Source organism: Equus quagga, chromosome 7 (genome assembly GCF_021613505.1).
Source record: "Equus quagga isolate Etosha38 chromosome 7, UCLA_HA_Equagga_1.0, whole genome shotgun sequence".
NCBI lineage: Eukaryota > Metazoa > Chordata > Mammalia > Perissodactyla > Equidae > Equus > Equus quagga.
The window spans coordinates 77,157,350-77,185,033 of NC_060273.1; the positions used below are offsets into that span (position 1 = coordinate 77,157,350).

The 27,684-nt window shown below is 49.0% G+C and overlaps 1 protein-coding gene across 2 annotated transcripts; it reads left to right on the forward strand.

Moving 5' to 3' along the window:
- Positions 1 to 10,483: 10,483 nt before the first annotated feature.
- PCDH12 (protocadherin 12) lies at positions 10,484 to 26,492 on the forward strand. 2 transcript variants are annotated; one of them, XM_046666518.1, is made up of 4 exons: positions 10,484 to 13,694; positions 17,139 to 17,239; positions 19,198 to 19,349; positions 22,795 to 26,492. In XM_046666518.1, exons 1-4 carry the CDS (start codon positions 10,815 to 10,817, stop codon positions 23,262 to 23,264), a joined length of 3,603 nt encoding a protein of 1,200 aa, XP_046522474.1. In that variant the 5' UTR covers positions 10,484 to 10,814; the 3' UTR covers positions 23,265 to 26,492. The 2 variants fall into 2 exon arrangements, 1 of the variants encoding a protein (XP_046522474.1); XR_006889366.1 differs by lacking the exon at positions 17,139 to 17,239 and having other exon boundaries at positions 22,795 to 22,928.
- Positions 26,493 to 27,684: the final 1,192 nt, after the last annotated feature.

The window sequence follows — 27,684 nt, forward strand, 5'->3', positions numbered from 1 at the left end:
CTCCCCCCAGCCCCCCCCCCGCCCTGCAAACTTAAGCGTGCCTCTGGAGAGGCAAGGTTCTGGCTCCCCGCCCCCAGGGCTCTCCTTGCAGTCGTTCTGGGACAGGGCTCCGGAATGCGAACTTTGACCAATCCCTGGAGGTGATCGTGAGGCAGCTGTCTACCTGAGGCGGACACTCCCCTGACCGTGCAGACCTGCTCCTCCAGGTAGACTAAGCGAGCCTCCTCTCCCCACACCGTGCCAACTGCCTTCTGAGAAATGCTGCCCGTCTTTCTGACACCTCCGCTATGAAAGCATTCGCTCCTCGTCCATACTGTAACAGTCGTAACTACCGCGTTCATTGAGCAGTTAGGATGCTTCAAACACCTTCCTAAGTGTGCTATGTACATTTTCTCTAATCTTCACTGTAACCTTATGATTTAGGTACTGTTATACCCTCTGTACAAATGAGGAAATTGAAATTGAGAGAGGTTCAAGAACTTACTGAAGGGCAGATAATTATTGAGAGACTGAGCAGGAATTAAAATGACATGCCCCCTACCTCACACCATATACATAAATTAACTCCAGATGCATCAAAGACCTAAATGTAAGAGCTAAAACTAGAAAACTCTTAGAAGAAAATGTAGGAGTAAATCTTTGTGAACTTGGATTAGGCAATAGTTTCCTAGATATGACACCAAAAGCACAAGCAACAACAACATCAAAATAGATAAATTAGATCCAAATTAATTCAGAATTAAAAGCTTTTGTTCTTCAAAGGACACTATCAAGAAAGTGAAAAGACAATCCACAGAATAGGAGAAAATATTTGCAAATCATGTCTCTGATCTTTATCCAAATATCTGATCTAATATCCAAAATATACAAAGGACTCCTGCAACTCAGCAATGAAAGGACAAATAACCCAATTTAAAAATGGGCAAAGGGGGGCCAGCCGGGTGGTGTAGCAGTTAAATTCAAGTACTCTGCTTCCACAGCCTGGGCTTCACCAGGTTGTGATCCCAGGAACGCACTTGTACACCACTCATCAAGCCATGCTCTGGCAGCATCCTACATACAAAATAGAGGAAGATTGGCACAGATGTTAGCTCAGGGGCAATCTTCCTCACAAAAAAAAAAAAAAAAGCAAAGGATTTGAATAGACATTTCTTCAAAGAAGATAAACAAGGTGAGTAAGCACATGAAAAGATGCTCAACATCATTAATCATCAGCGAAATGCATATCAAATCCACAATGAGAAACCACTTCCTACTCACTAGGATGGCCATAAAAAAAGACAGATAATAACAAGTGTTGATAGGATGTGGAGAAATTGGAACCCTCATTTACTGCTGGGAATATGAAATGGTGTAGCCACTTTGGAAGACAGTTTGACAGTTCCTCAAAAAGTTCTACTCCTAGCTGTATACCCAAAGGAATCAAAAACATATGTTTGCGCAAAAACTTATACACAAACATACAAGCACATTTGTATATATTTATTTTTATATAGTGTACCTAAATGTACACCAAAGCAGCAGTATTCACAATAGCCAAAAAGTGGAAACAACTGAAGTGTTCATCAATGGATAAATCGATAAACGAAATGTGGAATGCTCATACAGTAGAATATTATTCAGCTGTAAAAAGGAATGAAGTACATGCTACAACGTGGATGAAGCTTGAAAACATTATGCTAACTGAAAGAAGTCAGACACAAAAGGCCACATATTGCATAATTCCATTTGTATGAAATGTCCAGAACACGCAAATCCATAAGAACAGAAAGTAGACAGCCAGAGGCTGAGGCAGAACGGCACAGGAAGTAACTGCTGATGGGTATGGGGTTTCTTTTAAGGGATGAAAATATTGTGGAATTAGATAGTGGTGATGGTTGTACAATTTTGTGAATATACTAGAAACCACTGGATTGTACGCTTTCAAAGGGTGAATCTTATCATATGTGAATTATATCTCAATACTTAAAAATTTAGGTACGGAGCACTATTCTCAGCCCTTAAGTGGGATGCCGAAATGTTGTTTCCTGCTTCTGGGAACCTTCAAACTAATGTGCCCCTAATGATCTAATAAGCTCCTGTGTCTTTCTTATCAAATACTTCTCCCCCGAGAAAAGCAACTTGCAGGGCTAGGCCTCTAACCCAAGCCTACAGGATCCTGAAGGTCTTCAGCAACACTGCCTCCCAGGCAGGACTGGCTTCATGGACCTGCCATCTGTGCGGTCACACAGGACCCCGTGCTGAGGAGGGCCTCAGGCTTAGAAGGGCCCTGCTCTTGGTTTAATGCTCTGCTATGGCCATCTTGAAATTCTCAATAATTTTCAAACAAGAGGCTCTGCATTTTCATTTTGCCCTGGGTTCTGCAAATTATGTAGCTGGTCCTGCACCCAGGAGAAAAGAAAACCAAGTGGGTAAATCGGGGCACCAGAGGAGCTTACCTGGCTGCCGCAGAAGGAAAAGCTTGAAATGCAAATAATCACTCCGAATTTTCTGTACTGTCACAGAACAGAAACCTGACTACCCCTGTAATAGATACCCAAACCGGAAACATACTCCTTAGAAATGCAAAGGAAGGAAGAAGAATCTCTGAAGCCATTCACTAATATCGTTATTCATGTTCAGCCAAAGGAATAAAACCAAGAGCAAAACACATGGCAGCCTTACCTCCGAGCGCTCAGAGGTGAGACGGTGAATCCTGCCAGGGACCTCCCGACGCAAACAGTGAGGCGCCTAAGAGCCAGCTCGGGAAATTCTCACAGAGTTGCAGCAGGAGGTGAATTGTGACATCATGTTGTGACCTCATATCAGAGGCCACAGGATGGAGGGCATAAGTGAGAATTTCAAAGCAGTGTTAATAGTTTGGATGAATGTTTAAAATGGACTCAATATGTAGAGACCAGTTTTGAGGTCAGTATTGGATAAAGAGAGTTTTCTAATAAATGTCGTTTTTAGACTACATAAAAATAAGACCTAAGTATCTTTAGTTTCATGTGCCTGAAGTCTTTTTTTTTAAGATTTTATTTTTCCTTTTTCTCCCCAAAGTCCCCCAGTACATAGTTGTATATTTTAGTTGTGGGTCCTTCTAGTTGTGGCATGTGGGATGCCACCTCAGCATGGCTTGATGAGTGGTGCCATGTCCGCGCCCAGGAGTGCGTGAACTTAACCACTCAGCCATGGGGCCAGCCCCTGAATAGTCTTTTAAATTGAGCTTTCCCCATGTGCCCAGGCTTCCTCTGTGTTAAGCACTTTACACACATTATCACATTTAAATACCCACGACCCCATGACTGAGATAATTTTGTCTCCCCATTTTACAGATGAGGAAATTGGGGCACTAAGGGGTGAAGTGATTTGACCAGTGTCATACAGTGGTGACATACAGGATTAGGACCAATTCCTCATCGTTTGACCCTCTCCTATAGCCTGTAAGAGAATTAGGGTTTGTTGTAACAGAACTACAGAGAGAATAAAATAATTCTGGCCTTAAGAATTAACTTTCCATAGGGAAATCCCTAGGGAAGTTAGGAATAGAGTTTATGACATAATGATACGTGAGAATGAGAATACAGACAGAGAGAGAGACCAAATTCCATCGCCTGTCCCCAGGGACACTAGATGATGGAGTCTAGGGCCAGGAGAGGATGGCATGTGTGACCTAGACCAGAGGTCAGGACCCAGGCCATTGGGTAGAGAAGCAGGAGTGAGTCACAAAATATGCCTGGTTCCTGTGGGGTCTAGCAAGCCTTCCATCAGTGCCTATACTTGTTCCCATCCATTGTCCAGAAAGTTTGCTGAGCTCATCCAACCTGCCCAGTTATGGCAGCCTCCTTTGCAAAGGCCACCACTCACAAGGACCCCAGATACAAGCCTTGACTCACAGATGGGCAGCAGTGTAGAGGCGAAAGCCCTGCCCCAACTCTGGGATAAGACTGGCTGGTGGTGAGCCCTATCCTGGTACTACAGAAGTATCACTCAATTCCTGCTGGTGTCTTGTCATTGTGTATTTGCTCACCATGTAGATCTTAAAAGGTTTACTATTATCACACTGGAATGCGAAAAATTGGTTTTTCTTTAAAATGGGGGCTTCAGTCTAAAAAAAAAATTGGGAGCTACTACACTAAAAGCACAATTATAAAGAACTAACACTTAGAGGGCTACCCACATCCCAGGCCCTGCTCTACATGCTGTGTGTTGACTAAGCTAAACCTTACAACAACCTTATAATATAGTTATTCTCAGCAGCAGCATCCCTATTTTAAAGTTAAGGAAACTGATCACAGAGAAGTTGAGTGACTTGCCATTGTCACACAGATGGTAAATTTCAGAGCTAAACTCTAAACCCAGGCAATTGGAGTCCTGCGCCCACAACATTAACTCCAATGCTATGTTTAGATCAAGTTAACACTTCGCTCGGGGAGAATGGTCAGTTGAGTGTGTAAGGAGAAATAGCCAGATCACCCGTGTGACTAGCTTCCCTGGTCAGTGCAGCGCAAACAATATCTCAGGTCATGCCAGTGTTATATAAAAACAGGTTCCTAAAAAGGCTTGAGGTGGCTGATAGTACAAAATGTTTTCTGTGCTTCTGATGCAAGGTAAAATTTGATTTACAATAATAGGCACAGAAGGATCGTGTTTATACTTGCATCCTGGCATTTTATTATTATTCCCCTGAATAACAGTGAAAAGAGTTCTGTAACCCCAAGGTAACATGGCTCTGTCAGAAGGAAAGGAGTGAGACTTAGCAGCAGCTGCCATCATAAATCAGTGTGTGGCTGTTTCTCTCGGAGCTCCAGGCTCAACTCCTGGCTGTCATAAACTTATAAAGGGAAGCCCCATGAGAATTCATGTAACGATGGGAAGACTCATTTTCCTTCCTGCAAGAACCTTTCTGAAGCAAGGCGAGAACTAGGCTGATTAGATTCTATGTGAAGAAAGGAAACCAAACCAATGGTTTAGAGGATGGGAAAATGTGGGTCAACTTCAGCTACTTCCCTTGCCAAAAAAAAATTGACCTTGTAAATAGAGAACATGCTGAATTCCACCAAATAAATGAATGACAAGATGACTGAATAAATTAATGAATGAGTGTGATCCAGGCTTCCTCCGGGGTGGTTCTTTCAGTGTGAGAACAGTTCGAACCCGGAGTCACCCAGAAATGATGAATACATAACAAGGCCAATCGACAGAGTCAGCTTCTGAATATTCATGCACAGATGATGCTCTCAGTCAATATGTTTGATTTTTGTGTTTACTGATAGATTTTCAAATTCACTGTGTAAACCAAATACAAAAAAAGAAGAAAAGAAACTTGCATTGTGAGCATATATTACTTCTGAATAGGATTGCCAGATAAAAATACTTATACTAAAAAAATTTTCATTTGTTATCTGAAATTCAAATTTGACAGGGTGCCATGTATTTTTATTCACTAAATCTGGCAACCTATTTCTGGGCTAATAACCCTATGGAGAAGAGACGGTTGAGGACAGTAACTGGCGGACACGCCCACACCCGAGAGTCAGAAGGAAGAAAAGACAAAGGAGGAATCAGAGAAGCAGACAGAAGAGTCTGCAGAAATATGGAGGGGAAACCAGGTGTGCACAGAGCTTCTGCTGAGCAGCGGCACAGGCACAGGGGAAAGGTGGGGACCAGGAGCATGGTCAGTAAGAAAGGCCTGTTGGCTATGGAGTTTGGTCCTTACAAAGGTGCTGGTGCTTCTAAGAAGTTCTAAATCAATGGTTCTCAGCGAGACTGGGGTGGAGATGGGGTGCATGCCAGAATGACTTGTGGAATATCGGAATTGAAATCTACATGCTGGAAGTAGGCCACTTCCCCTCTGGGTTGGGGAGAGAGGCATAATATATATGCAACCCTTATCAACTCAGAATTTATGTGGTCCAGTGTTGGGGCCCCGTTGTGATTACTAAAGCACAAAAGAAATTATAAATCTTTCCTTGCATTTGTCTTAAAAAATGAAGGAGATCCATACTTTGTAACAATTCATTCGAAAATCCTTATCTTCAACCTACTTCCTTCCCAGCCCCTGAGTTCTCTAGCACCCCCTCCAGAATTCCCTCAATCTTCAGCAATTCCTCTCCCTCCTCTATTTTGGCTTATATTATGTAGATCAATTAAACCTCTTTTTCCAGCAAAAAGGTCCAATCAACTTCCCAACCCTGTCCCAAATGATCTGAAAGATGAACCTGTTTCAAAGGGGGGAAAACTGGAGCCAGCAATTAGGAAATTCCCTTTGGCAGGCCGGGCAAGGGAAAAGTATGATTTTTCTTGCCCTGTCCACAGTATTTTGAAAAGCTTTCCAAGTGATTCTGATATTTGGCCCCTTTTTAGGGCTACCACTCTTAACCAAGACACAAAGCCTTTTCATTTCTTGAAAAGTCCTATTTCTTGGCAAATTTCCCCCTGCAAAGTGCATTCTTCTTTCTGTACTGGGCCCAGAAAGAGGTGCCATTATGTGGGAGTGGACATCTGTCATCTGTCACAACAAAGTTCCATGCCAGGAGCAGGTGACCCAGAACATCTACCTGAGTGTCCCCCTCAAGATTCCTGGCCAGACTGGCTCCAACTTCAGTAAGGTCTTGCTAAAAACAAAACAAAACAAAACAAAAACAGCTGACCTTGGGTGGTCCAGTCACCTTCCAATAAGAATGATCCTGAAGATGAAGCCTCCTAGCTTCATCAAAGCTGCCCTGGTGGTGGTGACTGTGGCCGCCACTGGGCAGATTCATGAGCAACCCTTGGGGTGACCACCTAGCCCAGCAGGACGTTCGTAGTATGAGGCATGATCTTAGCCTTCATCCAGCTGGCTGGTGAGTCCCCCAAGGGCCACAGTCCCACCCTGCTTGTCTGACCCCTCAAGGTTCCTCAGGACTCGGGGCATTTTGAAAAGATCCTCTGACCCTCATCCCACTCAGCCCCCAGCCCCTCCCCATAGCCAAGGACTCAAGTGTGAATGATCTCAAGGTTGAACAAGACGTCTAAGCACCAATTCCAATCCTGCCCTTTAAAAAACATATATATTTTGGACCTAAAGGAGGCCATCCTCAGCTGTTTCAAATGTATTTCAGAGAACCTCTGCAACTTCAAACGAATTTTCAAAACTCAGAGTGTTGAAGGCTCTCCAGACAAACTCCAGTGACAGCTCCATTCACCCCTCAATGTGTGGCTGCTAAAGATCAACTGACCCCTGCAGCCAGAAAGGAGGAGAGAAAATGACTAAATGGGGTCCTCATTCCCAGAGGTAATCGCCTGTAAACAGTCTGGTGCCTTGTTTGCTGGCTTTGGATTCTTAAAGAGCTGTCTTAGCTTTACGCCCCCAGTGCGAATAAAAGAAACAACAACCGTAAAAACCATCTGTGAAATCCAAATTCAAACTTTCTCGTGACCTGTGAGCACAGTTTTTGCATCCATGGTACCGGTCAAGGCAACACACCCACACACATACACACAGACGCAGAACACACATATATATATATATAGTGTGTGTGTGTGTGTGTGTATGTCCTTTCAAGAATGCAAATGTTAACCCAGGTAAAATCAGGAATCCCGTAATTCCTTCGTGGGCGGCACTCAGAGAGACGACCGTGCCTCGTGTGTAGCTCCTTTCCTCGTGCTCTTCTGCACAGCACACGTCTAGAGCTGTGATATTTGTGAACTGCAGGCACCCACTTCCCTGCCTCTGTGCCTTTTTCTCTGCCTTTGGCCACCAGATGGCATTCTGGAAACAGTCTCAGTCCCAGAATTTCCTGCACCAAAGCTCCCTGCATTAATGCTCTCAACTGCCCTCCGTCTCTCCCTCCTCTTGGTCCCCTTCCAATCCCTTTTCCAAGCTGCAGATGAAGGGGCTTTCTGGAGGGCAAAGCTGTGTGATGTTGGCCAAGTTACCCAACTGTCTGTGCTCAGCTTCTTGACTGCGATGCCATGGCTGTGAGCGCGGCACAGGACCGTGTAGGGAAAGCACCCTGGACAAGGCCTGGCATGTAGCTGCCGTTCTCATCATCCTGCTCAGAGACCTTCAAAAGCTCCCCATGGCCTTCATGACCAGGTCCAAATCCTTAGCCTGGGACCCTAGGCCCTCCAGGATCTGGCGGCCCCCGCTGATGTCCCCAGCGCACCTCCCTCCTCCCCACACTCCACACACACCCTCTTGTATTACTGTAGACAGCCAGCTCGCCCACCTCGCCTTTGTCCACTCTCCTCCCTCCACCTGCTTTGCCTCTCCGCTGCCCACCCAGCTTCCTAAGGCTCACTCCTCCATGTCTTTCAGGATTCAGCTGAGTGCCCTTCTTGAGGAGCCTCCCTGACCCCGGGGTCTGAATCCAGAACCGCTCCAATGGGCTCACTTCTTTCATTTCCCTGCCCCAACCTTAGACTGCACGCCCCTTGGGGGTCCCTTTGTCTTGCTCACTGCCTTGCACATAGTAGGATGAGTGAGGCCAGACAGCAAGGCCGCCATGCTGGCTGGCTGTCCCTAGAGGGCAATGAACATACCACATGTCCCCGAGCTCTGAGGAGCCACTGAGCAGCCAGGAGCCTGGGGCCGGCATGGGCTCCCTTGAAGCACGGGCAGCACCTGGCCAAGCCCGAGCTGAGGGAGCCCTAGGAAATGAACTTTCCTCGCCAAGGAGGCAGAGAAAAAAGGGAAGGGACAAATACAAGACCATCTTCACCATTTCCATATGAGGCACAAAACCTGGAAAATAATACAAAGTAAAATAATAGTCGCACGTCATGATTTCTCTCTACCAGGCACTGTGCTGAGCCCCCACGTGTATCCTCTTATTGAGTCCTCACCACGAACTCACAAATGGTGACAGCACACTCTGCAGAGAAGGAAACCAAGGCCCCGAAGCCTCAGAGCTCGTGAGGGCTCTGCCTGTCTCCAAAGCCATGTGTGGGAAACAGCCCTGCAGATTCAGGCCTTGCTGTGGCTCAGGAGGCTCAGTAAGAGGTCTGGGAAAACTTCAGGAGAGGAACATGGGGCGAAAGAGTGTATAGTAAAGAAAAGACAGAGGGGAAGGGAAGGAACGCAGAAGGGCCTTAGGCCAGGGAGCTCCCTCAGCCAACCCCGTCCTAATGGCCACAGGCCTCCAGGCCAACAGGCCCTGACTGGGGTCACTTGTGTCCCAACAGGCACCTCCGGCCCCAAGGACGCAGCTGCAAACACCCATCAAGGGGAAGCCGGCCCTTAATTCTCATCACTTCGAATGCTTTGCAGACCCTGGACTTAACCTCGAGGTAGGGTGCAAGGCTGGGAGGAGGCTGGGGGCAGCAAATTGAAGAGAGAAATGAGAAGCCACAAGCCACCTCAAAGGCTACCTCAAAGGCCACCTAAGCCAACTGCCACTCGCCCCCTTCCTGGGCCACACCTCTGTGAGGAGGTGAATGGGAAGGAGGGCACACCTTAAAAGGTCCAGGAGGAGTGTCAGGGGGTGGCAAGGAGTGATCTTTTAGGGACTTTGTCAAAAACAGCAGTGGGGAGAGAAGAATTGGAGGAAGGGAAGGAAAAGGAGAGGAAGGTGTGGGAGAGGGAAAAGTATAAAAACCTCTGGGACAGAGGAGCGGGAGCTGGGGATTCCCCCAGGCAGGGGCTCAGGCTGGACCAGATGCAGAGAACAATGGGCCTGGAGGCTGCAGAGCCAGAAGGGAAGGAGGAGGGAGCCCACGAGGTCAGGTCAGAGAGGGCCTTGTGCTTCAAAAGCCACGGCCATGGGCACCCTCATGACTGAGGGACTGCCCCAGGGCCAGTGCAAGAACCAGAGGCAGCCACAGGGTGGGACAAGCTGTGCAGATCACAACTCCCACCCCTAACAATGATGTCATTGCCTGTGACTAGGTCCTTCATACATCATTTCATTTCATCCTCACAATTTTCTGCTGAGAGGGCTAGTATTCTTATTGCTGTTCTCACTCTAAAGATGAGATGGGGGAGACCCAGAGAGGTTAAGTGACTCATCCCACCTGACCCAGCTGGTAAGTTGCAGAGCCAGGATTTGAACCTAAGCAGTTTGGCTGTGATGGCCACTCTCTTAATCACAGCAGCTTCCCATGAGGCAAAAATGAATGATCAGGGCAGAGTCAAGTGGGAAAAAGGGAACGGGAGAGGAATAACGGGGAAATGACGGAAACAAAGAGAGACAAGGAAGGGAAGAGAGCCGGGGAACATGGCTTGCCCAGGATGGGCATCAGGCCCTGTGTGGACAGGCAGGGGCTCAGACCCTCGGCTCACTTGGCCGCACAGGGGCTCCCTTTCCCTCAGCAGCTGCCTTACAGTGTGGATAGCACCTTCCCATCCGGCCGGAGCCCCCTGCTGCATCCTCAGCGGCAGGCCACTTGGCTTCACGGGAAGTGCTCTTTCTCTAATTGGCATTGAAACTCACAGCCCTCCCTTTTCCTGTAGGTGGGGTTTCCATAGGAAAAAGCTGCTTCTCTGTTTCCCCAGGCTAGCAACTGTTTGGAAGTCAGATCTTCACATCCTGCTCTACTGGGTCAGTCCCTCTTGGACCGGCTCTTGTCCATCATTTGCTGAAGGGAACCGACACATGCCCATCTGCAAGGTCTCCCCCAGCAATTTTACTTCATTGGTGCTTGGACCTCTCAGATTTCTTCAGATGAAGATGGCCTTGCCTGGGAATCCTGCTAGTTCCATCATCATCTAATTATGGGACGAGGCTGCGCCAGCAGGTCTGGGGGCCAGAGAACGGGGCTAATCCGGCCCCCCAGGAAACACTGGAGGACTTGCCCAGCCTTTGAAGAACTCTAGTGGTTTGTAAATCTGGCCCACTCTGGCGGTAAGCATGATGCGACTTCTGTCACTTCTGCTGGGGCTTTTGGGGCCAGGTAGCTACTTGTTCCTTTCAGGAGATTGTCAGGAGGTGGCAACTCTCACTGTGAAATACCAAGTGTCAGAGGAAGTGCCGTCTGGCACCGTGATAGGGAAGCTGTCCCAGGAACTGGGCAGGGAGGAGAGGCGTGGGCAAGCGGGTACTGCCTTCCAGGTCTTGCAGCTCCCTCAGGCGCTCCCCATCCAGGTGGACTCTGAGGACGGCCGGCTCAGCACAGGGAGGCGGCTGGACCGAGAGCAGCTTTGCCGGCAGCAGGATCCCTGCCTGGTTTCCTTTGACGTGCTTGCCACAGGGGATTTGGCTCTGATCCACGTGGAGATCCAGGTGCTGGACATCAATGACCACCAGCCACAGTTTCCCAAAGGGGAGCAGGAGCTGGAAATCTCTGAGAGTGCCTCTCTGCGCACCCGGATCCCCCTGGACAGAGCCCTTGACCCAGATACTGGCCCCAACACCCTGTATTCCTACACCCTGTCTCCTAGCGAGCACTTTGCCCTGGATGTCATTGTGGGGCCTGATGAGACCAAACACGCGGAACTTGTGGTGGTAAAGGAGCTGGACAGGGAAATCCACTCATATTTTGATCTGGTGTTAACTGCCTACGACAGTGGGAATCCCCCCAAGTCAGGCACCAGCTTAGTCAAGGTCAACGTCCTGGACTCCAATGACAACAGCCCTGTGTTTGCTGAGAGCTCACTGGCACTAGAAATCCAAGAAGACGCTGCCCCTGGTACTCTCCTCATAAACTTGACTGCCACAGACCCTGACCAAGGTCCCAATGGGGAGGTGGAGTTCTTCCTCAGCAAGCATGTGCCTCCAGAGGTGCTGGACACCTTCAGTATTGATGCCAAGACTGGCCAGGTGATTCTGCGTCAACCCTTAGACTATGAGAAGAATCCTGCCTATGAGGTGGATGTCCAGGCAAGGGACCTGGGTCCCAATCCCATCCCAGCCCATTGCAAAGTTCTCATTAAGGTTCTGGACGTCAATGACAATGCCCCAAGCATCCACATCACATGGGCCTCCCAGCCATCGCTGGTATCAGAAGCTCTTCCCAAGGACAGTTTCATTGCTCTTGTCATGGCAAACGACTTGGACTCGGGAAACAATGGTTTGGTCCACTGTTGGTTGATCCAAGAGCTAGGCCACTTCAGGCTGAAAAGGACCAATGGCAACACATACATGCTGCTAACCAATGCCACACTGGACAGAGAGCAGTGGCCTAAATATACCCTCACTCTCTTGGCCCAAGACCAAGGACCCCAGCCCTTATCAGCCAAGAAACAGCTCAGCATTCAGATCAGTGATGCCAATGACAATGCACCTGTGTTTGAGAAGAGCAGGTATGAGATCTCCACTCGGGAAAACAACCTACCCTCTCTTCACCTCATTACCATCAAGGCTCATGATGCAGACTTGGGCATTAATGGAAAAATCTCATACCGCATCCAGGACTCCCCAGTTTCTCACTTCGTAGCTATTGACTCAGACACAGGAGAGGTCACTGCTCAGAGGTCACTGGACTATGAACAGATGGCCAACTTTGAGTTCCGCGTGATTGCAGAGGACAGAGGACAGCCCCAGCTGGCATCCAGTGTCTCCGTGTGGGTCAGCCTCCTGGATGCCAATGATAATGCCCCAGAAGTGACTCATCCCATATTAAGCAATGGAAAAGCCAGCCTCTCAGTGCTTGTAAATACCTCCACGGGCCACCTTCTGGTGCCCATTGATACTCCCAATGGCTTGGGTCCAGTGGGTGCCGACACACCACCACTGACCCCCCACAGCTCCCAGCCATTCCTTTTGGTGACCATTGCAGCAAGAGATGCAGACTCAGGGATAAATGGAGAGCTCCTCTACAGCATTCGGAATGGGAATGAAGCCCATCTCTTTGTCCTCGACCCCTACCTGGGGCACTTGTTCATCAACATCACCAATGCCAGCAGCCTCATTGGGAGTAAGTGGGAGCTGGAAATAGTGGTAGAAGACCGTGGCAGCCCCTCCTTGCAGACCCGAGCCCTGTTGAGGGTCTTGTTTGTCACCAGCATGGACCACTTGAGGGACTCAGCCCCTGAGCCCGGAGCCCTGAGCACATCGGTGCTGACGGTGATTTGCCTGGTTGTCCCGATGGCCATCTTTGGGCTGATCTTGGCTCTGATCATGTCCATCTGCCGGACAGAGAAGAAGGGCAACAGGGCCTACAACTGCCGGGAGGCCGAGTCTACCTACCGCCACCAGCCCAAGAGGCCCCAGAAACATATTCAGAAGGCGGACATCCACCTCGTGCCTGTACTCAGAGGCCAGGCAGATGACCCTGGAGAGGTTGGGCAGCCCCACAAGGATGCAGGCAAGGAAGTAATGATGGAAGCAGGCTGGGATCCCTGCCTGCAGGCTCCCTTTCACCTCACACCAACTCTGTACAGGACCCTTCGTAACCAAGGCAACCAGGGATCCCTAGCCGAGACCCGAGAGGTGCTGCAGGACACTGTCAACCTCCTTTTCAACCATCCCAGGCAGAGGAACGCCTCCCGGGAGAACCTGAACCTTCCTGAGCCCCAGCCTGCAATGAGTCAGCCACGCTCAAGGCCCCTCAAGGTTGCAGGAAGTCCCATAGGGAGGCTGCCGGGAGACCAGGGCAGCGAGGAGGCCCCACTGAGCCCACCGGCCTCCTCTGCAACCCTGAGGCGACAGCGGAATCTCAATGGCAAAGTGGTCCATGAGAAAGAGTCATGTCCCCGTCAGATCCTGCGGAGTCTGGTCCGGCTGTCTGTGGCTGCCTTCGCGGAGCGGAACCCCGTAGAAGAGCTCACTGTGGATTCTCCTCCTGTTCAGGTACCTTGGGTGTGGGCAGCTCTCTCTCTGGTCACCCCTGGATCACCACCAATAGCATCAGACACCCTCATTACCCTCACATTCCTCCCATTCATTCCTTAGGCTCATCAGGCACTTTATGGTGCATTGAAAGCAGTGGTTCAGGGCACAGCTCCGGGGTCAACAGAAATTAGCTGTGGGATTCTGGACAACTGTCTCTGAGCCTTAGTTTCCTGATCCATAAAATAGGGATGATAGTAAGAACATCTGCCTCGCAGAGTTGTCCTGAGGATTTGACCAGTTAATTCCTATAAAGCACTCACTCAGGGTGCCTGGCACAAGTAACACACAGCAAAGGTAGTGATTAAGAGTACAAGCTTTGGAGCAAGGCTGCCTGGGTTCAAATTCTGGCTCCACCTTTTCCTAGCAGTGAACCACAGGGATGTCACTCAACTTCTCTGTTGATGATGTCCATGTTAACAGCACCCATCTCTTAAGTTTGCTTGAAGATAAAATGAGCGCACTTAAAGCCTCTAGAAAAGTGTCTGGCACATAGTCAGCACTCAGCAAATGTTTACGATTATTTCTGCAAAGCTCTTCTCCATCTCCACCTGCTCTCTTCTGATCTGGGCAACCTCCCCATGAAGCAGGCAGGCGTGGGCATCATTGCCCCCAGGCTCAGGGGCTGCATTTGACTTGCCTGAGACCCCAGAGCTTGCCAGCTACCTGCGGAATGGGGCAGTGGAAACCACCTTGGAATGTGGGTGTTTGGCAGATCTGGGTTCAAATTTCAGCACAACCTCTCAGGAGCTGGGCAACCTTGGGCAAGTCCTTTAATATCTGAGCCTCATTTTCCTCATCTATAACATGGGGATTATGATGCCAAACTTACCCTGTATCTGCCTCCCAGCAGGTTGAGGATTAAATGGGATGATGAAGGGCAAAGTGTCTAGTGACCCAGGATTTACGAGACACAAATGGGAGATCTTTTTCAGGGATGGTGCCTGGCTCACACCCATATCTGCTCCACTGCACCCCAGATAATTTTCCTGCACCAGGCTGCCTGCTTAAGGCATGCTTCTGTTTGGCCAGGCCATGAGCTCAGGTTTCCTGTGGAGTAAGGACATGGCTTCCTTCCCCCACCCCCTCCCCAGGAAGCCACCTGGAGAGGGCCTAGCTGCTCTCTTAGGAATCTTTTTTCTTTCTCCCCAAAGCCCCAGTACATAGATGTATATCTTAGTTGTAGGTCATTCTAGTCCTTCTACGTGGGCCACCACCACAGCATAACTTAATGAGCGGTGTTTAGTTCTGTGCCCAGGATCCGAACCGGCAGACCTCCGGCCACAGAAGCAGAGCACGTGAACTTAACCATTCTGCCACGGGGCCAGCTCCTCTCTTAGGAAGCTTGCCCTGGACTCTATGCTGCCCCAAAGCCCAGTTGCCCAGAGCCATTCATTCATTCATTCATTCATTCATTCATCAAATGCTTACATGAATGAGCTCTTTGTGTCAAACACTGCTCTGGTTGTTGGTGAGCAGAGACAGCAGAAAGCAGGCATGGTGGGTGAACCCAGTAGGGTGATGGAAAGAGGGGTACCCAATTAGGATCAACTGAGGGTAAGAGGCAGCTTGCCGAATGCTCAGGCCTTTCCAGCAGCACTGTGCCACAGTGGAGTCAGACCCAGGTTCAAATCCAAACCTGCCGCTAATTGCTATGCAGCCCCCTGAGCTCCAGGTTCACATCTGCAAAATGGGTGTGAAGGTATCGCTTCCCTCGGGTTACTGTAAGAATTAAATGAAAGTGTATACCACTCGATGGTTATTAAGTGCTTATCATAAGATCTATTAATCAGTGGTTTATACACTTTCACTCATTTAATCCTCATAACCACAACCACCACATGACCTGGGCCTCGTTATTAGTTCCTTTTTACTGCTGAGGAAACTGAGGCTCAAAATGCTTAAGTAATTTCTCAAGGCCACACAGATGGGAACTGGGGCAGGGGTAAATTTAGAATTTGAATTTGAGTCTGACTGACTCCAGAGTCTGGGCTCTAACTGTGAAGTGACCCTGAATGACAGCACTCAGCGCAGGGGGTGGCACTCGAGGAGTGTCCCTGAAATATCAACTGTCACCTGGGAAAAGGGTGGCAGTGCCTTAGGAGGGCTTCTGGGCCCAGGCTGGGAGGCGGCTCTGCCCTGAGGCAGGCAATGAGACCCTGTCCTTCCTAAGTCACAGTGAAGCCCCTGTCCTGGCTGCGTCCTCTTCCAACTCTGAGGTTGGCACTTTCTGTCTTGAGCTGCCCAGAGGGGCAGAGTGGGCCTTCCCAGCAGGAGTTGGGGTGGGCCCGAGGCAGAGGCCGTGTTTCCAGGAGCAACAACCCAAACTCCTTGCGCGTGTGGAACATTTTTAACTTCCAAACCACCTAACTAATCCTGACAAACCTGTGAAGAAGGCTGGGTGGGTATTTCTAGCTCCAGCTTACAGATGAGGAAAGTGGGGTCTGAGTACGTCTGAAAACATTACACAAGCTAGAAATGACCTTGAACTCGAATTCAGCCTCCCAGGACTTTGTCCGTTGCCTCCTCCCTCACAAGGGACCTCCCTGACCTCTCGCCCAGCTCCTGCCCCATTCTCCAGCCTTTCTGAAACTCCCTTCACCCCTTGCCCAGACCCTCACCCTCTCTCCACTTGCCAAACTCCTGTGGAATCTTGGGGTCTCAGCAGCAGTGCCTGGCGTGTAGTATGAACTCAATAAACACCTATAGAAATAAATGAATCAACTCCCTCCTGTATGAACCCCCAACTTCCTCCTTGCTCCAAATTGGGTGAGGGGCCCTCCTCTGCTCCCACAGACCCCCCCTCCTTTCCCAACCCAATGCAACTCTTATAGTGACTTCTGTGCCCTGTCTTCCCTGGCAGACTGTGAGCTCCCTGAGGGCAGTGACTAGGCCTTGTTCTCCTTGAATGAATGAAAGGATGAATAAATGAACGATTAAATGACACCATTTTTGCCTTCACTACAACATAGTCTTATATCTGGCCCACCAAAATTGGCTGAGTGTTTGAATACTGCTGGAGAGGGGCAGGGAATAACTCTTTAAGATAATCCTTATGAAAGTAATAATGAATCTATGTTTAGGAGATGCCTTTTCACCCCCATCCACAGATTCCACCAGGAGCAGGTCACCTAGGGGGAATGAGAGCGAAGGGATGGGCCCAGAGGGTCCCCATTCTCTCTTCAGACACCTAGGTCCTGCAGTGACATGGGAAAGCAGGGAATCTGCCTGCACAGGTCCCTGCCTCTGTCACATCACGGTTCACCATCCCCCATCTGATCACACAAACATCTGAAGCTGGAGGAAAGACTATAAAAAGAAAGCGCAGCATTGAGGGAAACATCCGGCAAGGAAGTGTGCTGGGTCGGAATTGTGTGGAGTCAACAGATTTTTCCTGTCTTCTAGCAAATCTCCCAACTGCTGTCCTTGCTGCATCAGGGCCAATTCCAGCCCAAACCAAACCACCGGGGAAATAAGTACTCGACCAAGCCCGGCGGTGGCGGCAGGTAAGGAGCACGTAGTCCCCGCAGGCTTCTCAACAGCCCCACTTGCCTGCCCTCCCCCACTGCAGCCCCTGTGACCTGAGGAAGGGTGAGCACATCCCAGAGGCTGCTCCCCTGGGAGAGTTTAGCAAACAACATCCATCCCCCGCCCCCCCCCCCCCGGCAGCATAGTCCTGGAGCAATTGTATTTACAGTATTTACAGGACCCAGAGTCACTAAGGAAGTGACTTCATTCCTGAGGCTCTGACTGTCTGTCCTCTGATTGTAGAGGTGCTGGGCTATGGGCTTTAAATCTATAACTTTCGGCTTTCTTTCTCTTGACCCTTAAACACAATATCAGGGTTCCTGGCTAAAGACGTGGGTGGGGGAGTGTGTGGGTGTGTTCCTTTGTGCTGGCCTAGAATTAAAGAAACCTCAAGAGGACATCTGATCTAACTCCTTCATGTTGCAGATGGAGAAACTGAGGCTCTAGGTAGTTTGATCCAACCCAGCTACGTAAACTTGAGTAAACCAGATAAATCCTCAGGGCCTCATTTTCTCATCTGTAAATGGAGGTCACCACACTTCCTTGTAGTGATGGAGTAAGGATTTAATGATTGAATGTAGTCTAAGCCCATAGGCAGCGCACAACCAATGCTAAATCGTTTCCCCTTGAAGTGACTTTGCTCAAGAACACATAGTCAGTGAGTGGCAAAGCTGGGACCAGCCCCCAGGGCACCTGACTCCTGATTCACTGTTCTTGCTGTGACAACTTGTAGCTTCTTCTTTGTAAAGATGGTGAGAGGTAACATACAGCGGCAGCGAGTACACACACTCCAGAGTCACAGCCTAAACTTGAATTCTTTCCTTATCACTTAATCTATGGGGACCTTGGGCGAGCTGCATCATCTTCACAAGGCTTGGTTTTCTCATTTGTACAATAGGGATGATAACATGAGAACCCCTTACAGATGTGAAAGTTTTGATGAGAAGGTGCATGTACCTTGCAAAGCATAAGGCCTGACTCAGAGTTATTGCTCAATAAATATTAGTTGTTGTCATTATTACTTGCAAACTTCTCACCTCCCTGCTGATCCCTTCATAGCAGAAATGGCCATAGAAAAAATGAGAAAGGACCCCTAGGCCTTAAAGCCCCTCAGGGAGCTTTCCCGCCTGCTGGGATGAGGGGCCAGGCCTGCCCCCCCCATGCTGAGGCAGTCCCAGGAACTGGCCTCCCCCAGGTGCCAGGGAGGGCTTAGGGGAGGAAGAGGCCAGTGTGGAGACAGGGTAGTCGATACTGAGTGGCTTTTGGTTGCTTCTCCTCAGCTACATCCTCTATTGACTTACTTTTCTGACTGGGGATTTGGCCACCAATAGGGAGGAAGGAATATTCAATCACTCAGTCCACAAAGCATTTAGTAAGAACCTACAATGTGCCAGGCCCTGTTCTCAGCACTGGTGAGAGAACAGAGAAGGAGACAGACGAAAAATCCCTGCCCTCACTGGAGCTCAGACTCCAATGGGGGGATGGACGGATGGAGGGATGGATGGATAAATGGATGGTTGGATGACGGCACTGGATCAACTGAAGTTTACTAAACTCCTACTGTGTGCCAGGCAGTGTGAAGGAATGGGAGGAACAATGGTGAGTAATCATATCAATGCCTTCATAGTCACTTCTGTTTGCTGAATGCTTACAACCTGCCAGGCACTGTGCTAAGCTCTTTACAACAATGTCTCCTTTTACCCTCACAATGCCCCATGAGCTGGGTATTATTTTATTACCCCCATTTTACCGAAGAGGAAACAGACTCAGAGTAGGCAGGAGGGCTGGGATCAAGTAACCCAGGTTGGTCTGGCCAAGCTGTGGATCCATATGGATGAATGAATGATGGCATGAATAGAAAAATGTTCATGAGCAGGAATGAACGAATCTATGCGTGAATTTCTTCACTCGTGGATTGGGTTGGCTTCCTTTGCAGGAGTGCATTCCCAGATACAGATGGGCCAGGTGCCAGGGCTGGTGGCCAGGCAGAACCAGACCAGGAGGAAGGGCCCTTGGACCCTGAAGAGGACCTCTCTGTGAAGCAGCTGCTAGAAGAAGAGCTGTCGAGCTTGCTGGACCCCAACACAGGTAGGGACTCCTTAGGGTCACCCAAACCCTGCTTCTGCCCTTACAGTCCCCTCACGTGCCCAGGCTTTAGAGTTCTGCTCCAATCTACAGCTGGGAAACATAGCCATTCTGTTTCTGGGGAGGAATGACTATCAGCAATATTTTACTTCCCCTGGAGCTTTAGAAGATCTTCAGTTGTTTAAAGACCAGATTCTACTTTGATTATTCATTTTTAAAATCATCATAAGAATAGTGAACAATTACTGAGCTCTTGGTGTGCACCAGGTACCAGGAAAGCATCTTATACACATGATCTCATTTAAGCTTCCAAACAGTCCTTGGAAGCAGATACTATGAGCTCCAATTTAGAGATAAGCAAACTGAGGCTCAGAGAGGTAATGAGCCTGCCCAGAGTCATCCAGCTCATCAGTGGTTGAAGGGAGCCAACCTGGGCCTGCCTGCCATCTGGAGACCTCCCCTGACCTCCTAAATCATTTATCTGCATTTCTTTGGTGTGTTTAAATATCTTTTCACCCTCAGAACTGAGTCAACTCTTCAGTGTGCTAACATTTCTAACTGAAACTAAATGAATTTCTTCTAGAGAAACAATTAGTTTTGACAATAAATACATAAGGCGAACTCTCATTCAAGAATCTGCCACCTGTCCACGCTGCTGTGGACACAGGTCAGCCTCCTTTAGGTAACACACTTAGGTCCGACCATCCCTACGCTGTGGTTTTCTGTTTCTGTAGCCAATAAGCTACTTCTCATCTGGATATATCCGGTGTGCTCCATCTGGCTGCAAGCACACTGAAGGCATGGCAGGGGCTTCCCTTTCTTTGGTTAAAAAAATACACTAATATTTATCGAGTGCTTTCTATGTCCCTCTTCTAAGTGCCTCGTGAGAAAATCTTACGAGGTAGGGACTATTCATTATCCTCATTTCATAAAGGAAGAAACTGAGGGGCAAGGGTGTTTAATAATTTTCCCAAAGTTGCACAGCCAATGGTTATTAACACAGGCAGTGTGGCTCTAAAGTAAAATTAAGTAAAATGATATCTAATTGAAATTAAGTAAAATGAAAAATTCAGTTCCTCAGTCATACGAGCCACATTGCAAGTGCTCAATAGCCACATGTGGTTAGTGGATATTGCTTTGGACAGCACATACATAGAAAGTTTTATAGGACAGCATTGTCTAAATTTAGGACCATGAGGTTCAATAAAGTAGCCACTAGCCAGATGTGAACATGGCTGGTTCTAATTGAGATGTGACATAAGTATAGAATACTTCCAGATTTTGAAGACTTAGTATGAAAAAAGAATGTAAAATATCTCATTAATAATTTTAAAAATATTGATTACATGATAAAATAATAAGTATAAAAATATTTTAGAAATTAATTTCCCCTTTTCTTTTCTTTTTACTTTTTTAACGTGGCCACTAGAAAATTTAAATGACCTCTGTGGCTCCCATTATATCTCTATTGGCCAGCTCTGGGCTGGAACCCATGGGTCAATTCCTGCATGGTCCTGCTTCCCCACAGCACGGCGGGGCTGGAAGAAGCGGGAGGATGAAGAGGGCAGCAGGGCTAGAAAAGCCTGTGCTGCTCACAGGCTGGACTGCGGTGGAGCTACTGGTGAGCACGCCTAACACTGGGGTCTTGGCTGCATCAGATAAAAGCGCCACCTGAGGATGTGATGATGACAGTGTTTTCCTGATTGCATGAGCTCACTGAATGCTCACAGCAATCAGACAAGATGAGTACTACTATTTCACCACTTTATGGGAGAAAAAGGAGGCTCAGAGAGGTGAAGCAATTTTCCCAAGGTCACACTGCTCATAAGCAGCAAAGCTGGGAAATCAAACCCTGGTCGTCCCAGGGCCCACCTGCCACGGAGTGAATTTTCCATCACTGTTCAGCCATTCTCATACACCCCAGTGATTTTCTCATTCCAAGCTTCATTCCTTCTGAAGCTCTCTGACCCTTGTACAAGGAAAGGCCTGATTCTGTAACACCAAACGAGTTCCAACCTTATTACCCCAGAGTCTCAAGGAACTAAGGTTTACATTTCCCAAATGTCGAGGGTTAATATTTATGTTCATTCAATCACTCAATAAACATTCACTAAGTCCCAGGCGTGGGCTGGACCAATCGGGAGGGGGCCTGACCCCGCCTCTCAGCCCACACAGTCCCGCACTGACAAGGCAAGACGGAGACTCATTTATCGGTATAAATAGAAGCGATTAGCTGTATTTTGGAACAACTTTTCCAAATTACGAAAGTAATATTTGGTTAACATAGAAAAATGTAGATAAACAAAGAGAGAATAAATCACTTCTGCCCAGGGGTAATTTCAGTTAACACCTTGACAGACCTCCTTCCGATCTTTTATTCTCTGCACAGATTTTAAAGCAGCTCACCTTAAACAAACATTAAATACATGTGAAAGTAGATGTGCTTTTTTTTTTTAAAGACACAGTTTCCTAACCACAGTACTTATACTTTCCTCTGGCTTGGCCTGGGACTAGTTTTTTGAGGCAGAATTTTCTGTTGAAGAGACGGGAAAAGGAGAAGTGCGATGGTGGCACTGGGGATCTCGGGGGCAGTTTTTCACAGCCCGTTCCCTTCCTGGGATAGCCCTCAGGCAGCCAGCCCCTTCCCAGCCTGCCTCTAGGCCAGAGTTTCCAGCAGCTTGAGAGGTGAAGGTTGAGGAGCTGAGGGCATGAGGCCAAGTGGTGACAGTACAGACCTCAGCGGGCCTGGGAATCCCAGAGGCCACAGTGGGGCACCTGGAGCATCCAGGGGAGGAAGAGTGGGGAGGGTGGTGCTGTCATAGGGGGCTTCGAAGTCATCAGGCCTGGGGTCAGATCCAGGTTTGGTTGCCTGGTAGATCTGTAATTTAACTTGTCAGAACTTCAGTTTCCTCATCCATAAAATGGGATACTCTTGACTTCCGAGGTTTGTGTGGAGGTTAAATGAAATAATGATGTAAATTGCTTGGCACGGAAGTACTTAATAAGTGGTCACTATTATTATGAATATGAACAGAAGGGAGGACCAAGCCAGGAACCCCAGCCTTGGCTAAGAAAGGGATTTTTCCCCCTTCCTCAGCTAGTGGTGCCCCGGCTATACAGGAATAGGGTGAAAGACTCCTGGACCTGAAGCACACCACGGACGGGGAAATTCTTTAGAAACAGGCCAACTTCTAATTCTGGGCCTTCCTTCTCCTCCTGCCTCCTCCCCACTCAGCTCACGTGCCTACTTCAGTCAGCCACCTTCCTGCCCAGCGAGCATCCCTGTCAGGGCCTCTTCCTTCCCGTCCCCCTCTGGCCACCCCATCTGTCCCCCGCCACTTCCCTTCCCTCCTTTGTCCGGTGCCCTTGCCCTGCCCGCAGCCCCACCCTCGCCCGCCTGTCCCTTCCCTGGGCCGGGTCCTCACTGTGTCCCCTCCTCCCTTTGCAGGCCTGGCCCTGGACCGGCTGAGCACCCCAGACCCGGCCTGGATGGCAAGGCTTTCTTTGCCCCTCACCACCAACTACCGTGACAACGTGTGCTCCCCGGATGCTGCGGCTTTGGAGGAGCCAAAGACCTTCCAGACATTCGGCAAGGCGACAGGGCCTGAGCTGAGCCCAACAGGCACGAGGCTGGCCAGCACCTTCCTCTCGGAGATGAGCTCGCTGTTGGAGATGCTCCTGGAGCAGCGCTCCGGCGTCCCCGTGGAGGCCGCCTCCGAGGTGCTGCGGCGGCTCTCCGTCTGCGGAAGGACCCTCAGTCTAGACCTGGCCACCAGCGGGAACTCAGGAATGGAAGTACAGGGGGGCCCAGGTAGAAAGAGGTGGGCTGAGAGCAGGACCAGCAGCGGCAGCAGCAGCAGGGGCCTGTGGATCCAGGAACCAGGAGCCCTGGGAGATGTTAGGGAGCCCAGGCCCTGAGGATCCTGGGACATGAGCTGGTTTCTCAAATCTTTGAACTCACTGACCAGAGGTGGCCCGAGAATCTCAGGGTGATCGATGCTGCCCCACAGAGGAGGCAGGGGCCTCAGGACTAACAGCTGGCTGACCAAAGCAGCCCCTTGTTAGGGGTGGCTCTGCCTGTGAATTTTTTGGAGGATGGAGACAGTTTGTGGCTGAGATAAGTGTTTGCTGGCAAAACACACGTAGAGCACAGAAGGTCGGTCCTCCTGTGAAACAGATGCCACGGAGTGTCACAAGCAGGAAAGGATGGCCTCGATGCATACTTGAGGGTGGGGATTGGATCCTGGGGCTCCAGGTGAAGCTCTCTGACCTACTAATAAAGGAAAAGCAGTAGCTCATTTTCCTGTTTGTACCTGTCAAGAGGGAGGAGAGAAGAGGAACACAGTGAGGGTTCTTTGTCATTCAGTCCCCGGTATGAGGGTCGCGCTGAGCCTGGACAGGAGTTGGGCACACTGGTGCACAGTGTCAGGTACGCAGTAACGGACATGTGTGCTCTTGACCCCACTCATCTGTTGCTACATTATCAAATAATCTGCTTCTCAGCTGGAAAAGTAGAGCTAAGAAAAACGTGACTATTTACAGAGCATTTACATGAGCCAGGCACCAGGCTTACGATAGGACTTAATTTAATTTCCCAAGAACCCTGGGAGGGAGGTGTTATTATCCCCATTTCATAGACAGAGACACGAGGCTTGGAGAGGCTGAGTGTCTTGCCCAAGATCAAAAGAAGAAGCAGAGCTAGGATTTGGAGGCAGGCTTGTCTGACCCCGAAACCCATGCCCTTGAGCTTGACAGTAGACTGCCAGCCAAGGAAAGAAAATGAAAAGTGCCCAGGTGAGCTTTTCCAGTAGTGGACTTGTCTGAGCTCCCCTCAAGAAACACTGTTGAGAAGAACATTTCCAAAGCTGCTCGGGCCTGCATGCCTCTGCGCTCCCACACACAGACAGAGAGGGCCTGGGGTCTGACCTGAGGCAGCCCTGGGCCTCTGCACGCTCCTGTCCTTTCCCAGCCAGCAGCCCTTCAGGTACAGAAGTCATCTTTCCAGACCCACCGTTCGTGGGTAAATCTTCCTCCATCAGGGCAGATTCAGGCCTCTGAATTCAGGCCCTAGAGGACAGTGCGTGAACTGAGTCTATGAAATCGACACTGACAGCAACAAACCTTCCAGGAGAGGAAGGAGTGAAGAAATAGTAAATATTTTCCCAAGGCTCAGCCTTATAATTTTCCTGGAAATTTCCAAGCAGTCGTTCAGCTAGCTTCTCAATAGCATGGGGCTCTCCTGGACACTGATGGCAAAAATTCCCCTCTCTGTTCCTCCTTTTGTCCTCCTGTGGAGCTCAGTACTCATGTTCACTGTCCACATAAATGGGCCAATATAGTCCCAAGAGATAATGAAAACCATAGAAAACCAGAGATAATGAAAATCATATGTACTTGGATGCAGCATGGCATCGTTATTCCATTATTCCACTTCATAGATGAGGGAAGTGAGATCCCCACAAATTAAGTGCTTTCAGGAACAGCGTCTCTGAGTCTCTGATCACCTCACTTCAGGTCAGATTGCTCTCTTTACCAGATCTGTAGTTTTCAAGCGATTGGGTTCCACAAGTCAGTGAGAGTAACCAGGGGAGACCAAGCAGGCAGGGTCTCCAGCCTGACCAGCCAGGTGCCTGAAACACAGCGACACTCGATGAACACTTGTTGAATGGATGAGGGAATGATAAATGAGTCAATAAATGTTCCAGAGTTCCCTTTTATCTATATTGGAGCTCTAGGTAAGACTTCATTAGGAAAAAAACAGTTCCATTATGTGAACACAAAGTCTGAAAACCACAGCAGACACTGTTGACCCCCCAGTTACTAGTGGCTTTTCAGAGCAGAGCTGATGTCGGGAGGGTGAAGAGAAGAAGAGGTGAGGAGGAGGTGACCTAAGGAACCTGCAACCATGGCTGGAGACTGGATCGTCGGATGCGCTGGGTCACTGCCTCGCTCTGGTTCAACAGTCCTGCCTCTGTCGTCCTCAGACCCCAGAATACTAGGCAGAACTTCATGCACAAGCATTTTTCTAGGCAGAAGATACAAAGTTCTCTTCAGATTCTCAAAGGAACCTGTGAACTATGACGGTAGTACAGCACTGCTCTAAGTCACTCTCTAAACCTCCACAGATGTGGGCAACTTTAGTCATCAGGAGTCTGAGCATTTTATAGCCAAGGAAGTGGCAAAACAGCAAAGACTGACTTGCCCAAAACCACATGGCAGGTTTGTGGCAGCGCTAGCATCTTGATCTGGGATTTAGTTTAAAGTTCTTTCTAATACATCGAGGGTTCTTAACCTGGGGTCGTTGGTTGGGTTTCAGGATCTATGAACCTGCTGAATTGAATGCAAAATTGGGAGGGTGCACATTTTTCTATGGAAAGGAGTCAGTGCTTTCATCACATTCTCAAAGGGCTCTATGACCTAAATAAGGTTAAGGACCACCACACTCCTTTAGGTCGGTCCTCAGTTCTGCCTTCCCTTGCAGAACCTGCAGAACTCACGGGTAGGGTTGCTCCTGTTCTGAGGCAACCAATCTTTGCTCAGGGTTGGGGTGAATGTATGTGAGGGTTGGTGTTCTCGCCCACAGCATGCAACCCCCTCCTAGCATGCTGATACCAGCCCTTTCTTAATGACAGGCTAAGAGTGAGACAGTGTATATGGTAACAGGACTGAGTGTGCTGAACAGGAAGGTTACAGAAACTTCTTGACATCAGCCAAGATGTCAAAGCCAAGACTTTGGATGTGCTCAGAACAGTTTCCACCAAGATGGGCTCTGTCCCTTGGGAAACGGAGGGAGCAGGCAAGCCAGCCAGCGCTCAGTTAAATGTCGTCTTAATTTGGAAAGCGCAGAGGGACATTTTATATCAACAGTCAGCCGTTCGCCAGCACCAGGAGTGCAATGCAATGCTCACTCGGAGCCCGGGGGCAGCTCAGAGATTGACAGGCAGCCTCCCTGTCTGTCACCCAACCTGAACTTGGCAGCTCACTGACCCTACCTCTCTTCTGTCTGAAACAAGACTGAGATGGCAGCCACCACCTTTGGGACTCCAGAGAGAACCAAATCCCAAAAAGGAGAGGACAGGATGGGGGAGGGAGGAGTTTCAGCATAGACTCAGCCTGGCGCATAGTGTGTACCTAGAAAACAGGTCAGCCCTTTCCAGCTCCTACGAAGTACTGGGTACAATGTAATGGGTGGGGGGAGGAGGTAAGCATGATCAGAAACACTTATTCAACAAACACTATTTATTGAGCAATTACTACATGTCAGAAGCAGCACTAGGAATAGCAGTTGGGGGAGGGGTACACAGAATCATTCATTCAACATTTATTTTAATATTCAAATATTCAACAAATATTTAAAGCACCTACTATGTGCTGGGTGGGCTTGGTGCTGGGTGTTGGGTGGACAGGGGGCAATGCATAGAATCACACACTCACTGAATAAATGTTTACTGAGCATTTACTGAGTGTCCTGCACTGTATTAGCACTGAAGATAAAATGAACCAAGCAGCCTTGTTCTCACTGTTGTCAGGGCTCCCCGAAAACAGCATTTCCAGATAAGGAAACTGAGGCAGCAGAGCCTTGCACAAAGGTCTCATTGCTGAGGGCACAGGCCTCAAACCTTGGGTCACCCTGTATTCCGACCCAGGGTGGCCCTGCTGACAGGGGCCACCTCCCTGTCCGCCTCTCACATTTCCTTTCAGGACACTGACTATGAGTCATTAATATCGGAATTTTCACAGCAAGAATGCAGCAGTTCCCGGGTCTGCCGATGAAGCCCATCCCCTGGGACCGATGGAAACCGCAGTGAATGAACAGCCAAGGATTTTTGGTCCCTTGACAGCATCTCTCACGACTCTTCCATCCTTCCCTTTCCACAAAGAGAGCTTAAAAATATCCCATCTTCACATTTGGCACACCAAATTGAATGAGTACTTAACTTGTAACAACGGAGGGGGAGGGGAGGCGCATGTGGCCATCAACACAGGACGCCCAGTGTTCCCGGACTATCTGAAGTGCCCCTCAGCCCCAGACATGGTCAGGAGGAAGTGGTAATCAGAGAACCCAAAATGTCAAGAGGAGGGGAAGAGGCTGGCAAGTGGGGCTACACGGGAGGGCAGGAAGTGACATCTTACACAGACGGTGCCCCAGGAAGGTTCCTTTGCAATCTGCAGGGAGCCAGGCTCTGTGCTCAACTCACGTTGGGAAACATTGGGTTAACCAAGTTCTTTACTGCAGGACTTCTTGGAACTTTGAATATGCTGATATGCATTGTGAATCTATAAAAAAGGGGATGTTTAGTGCAGCATTTCCCAAACTTATTTGACCACAGAAACTTTT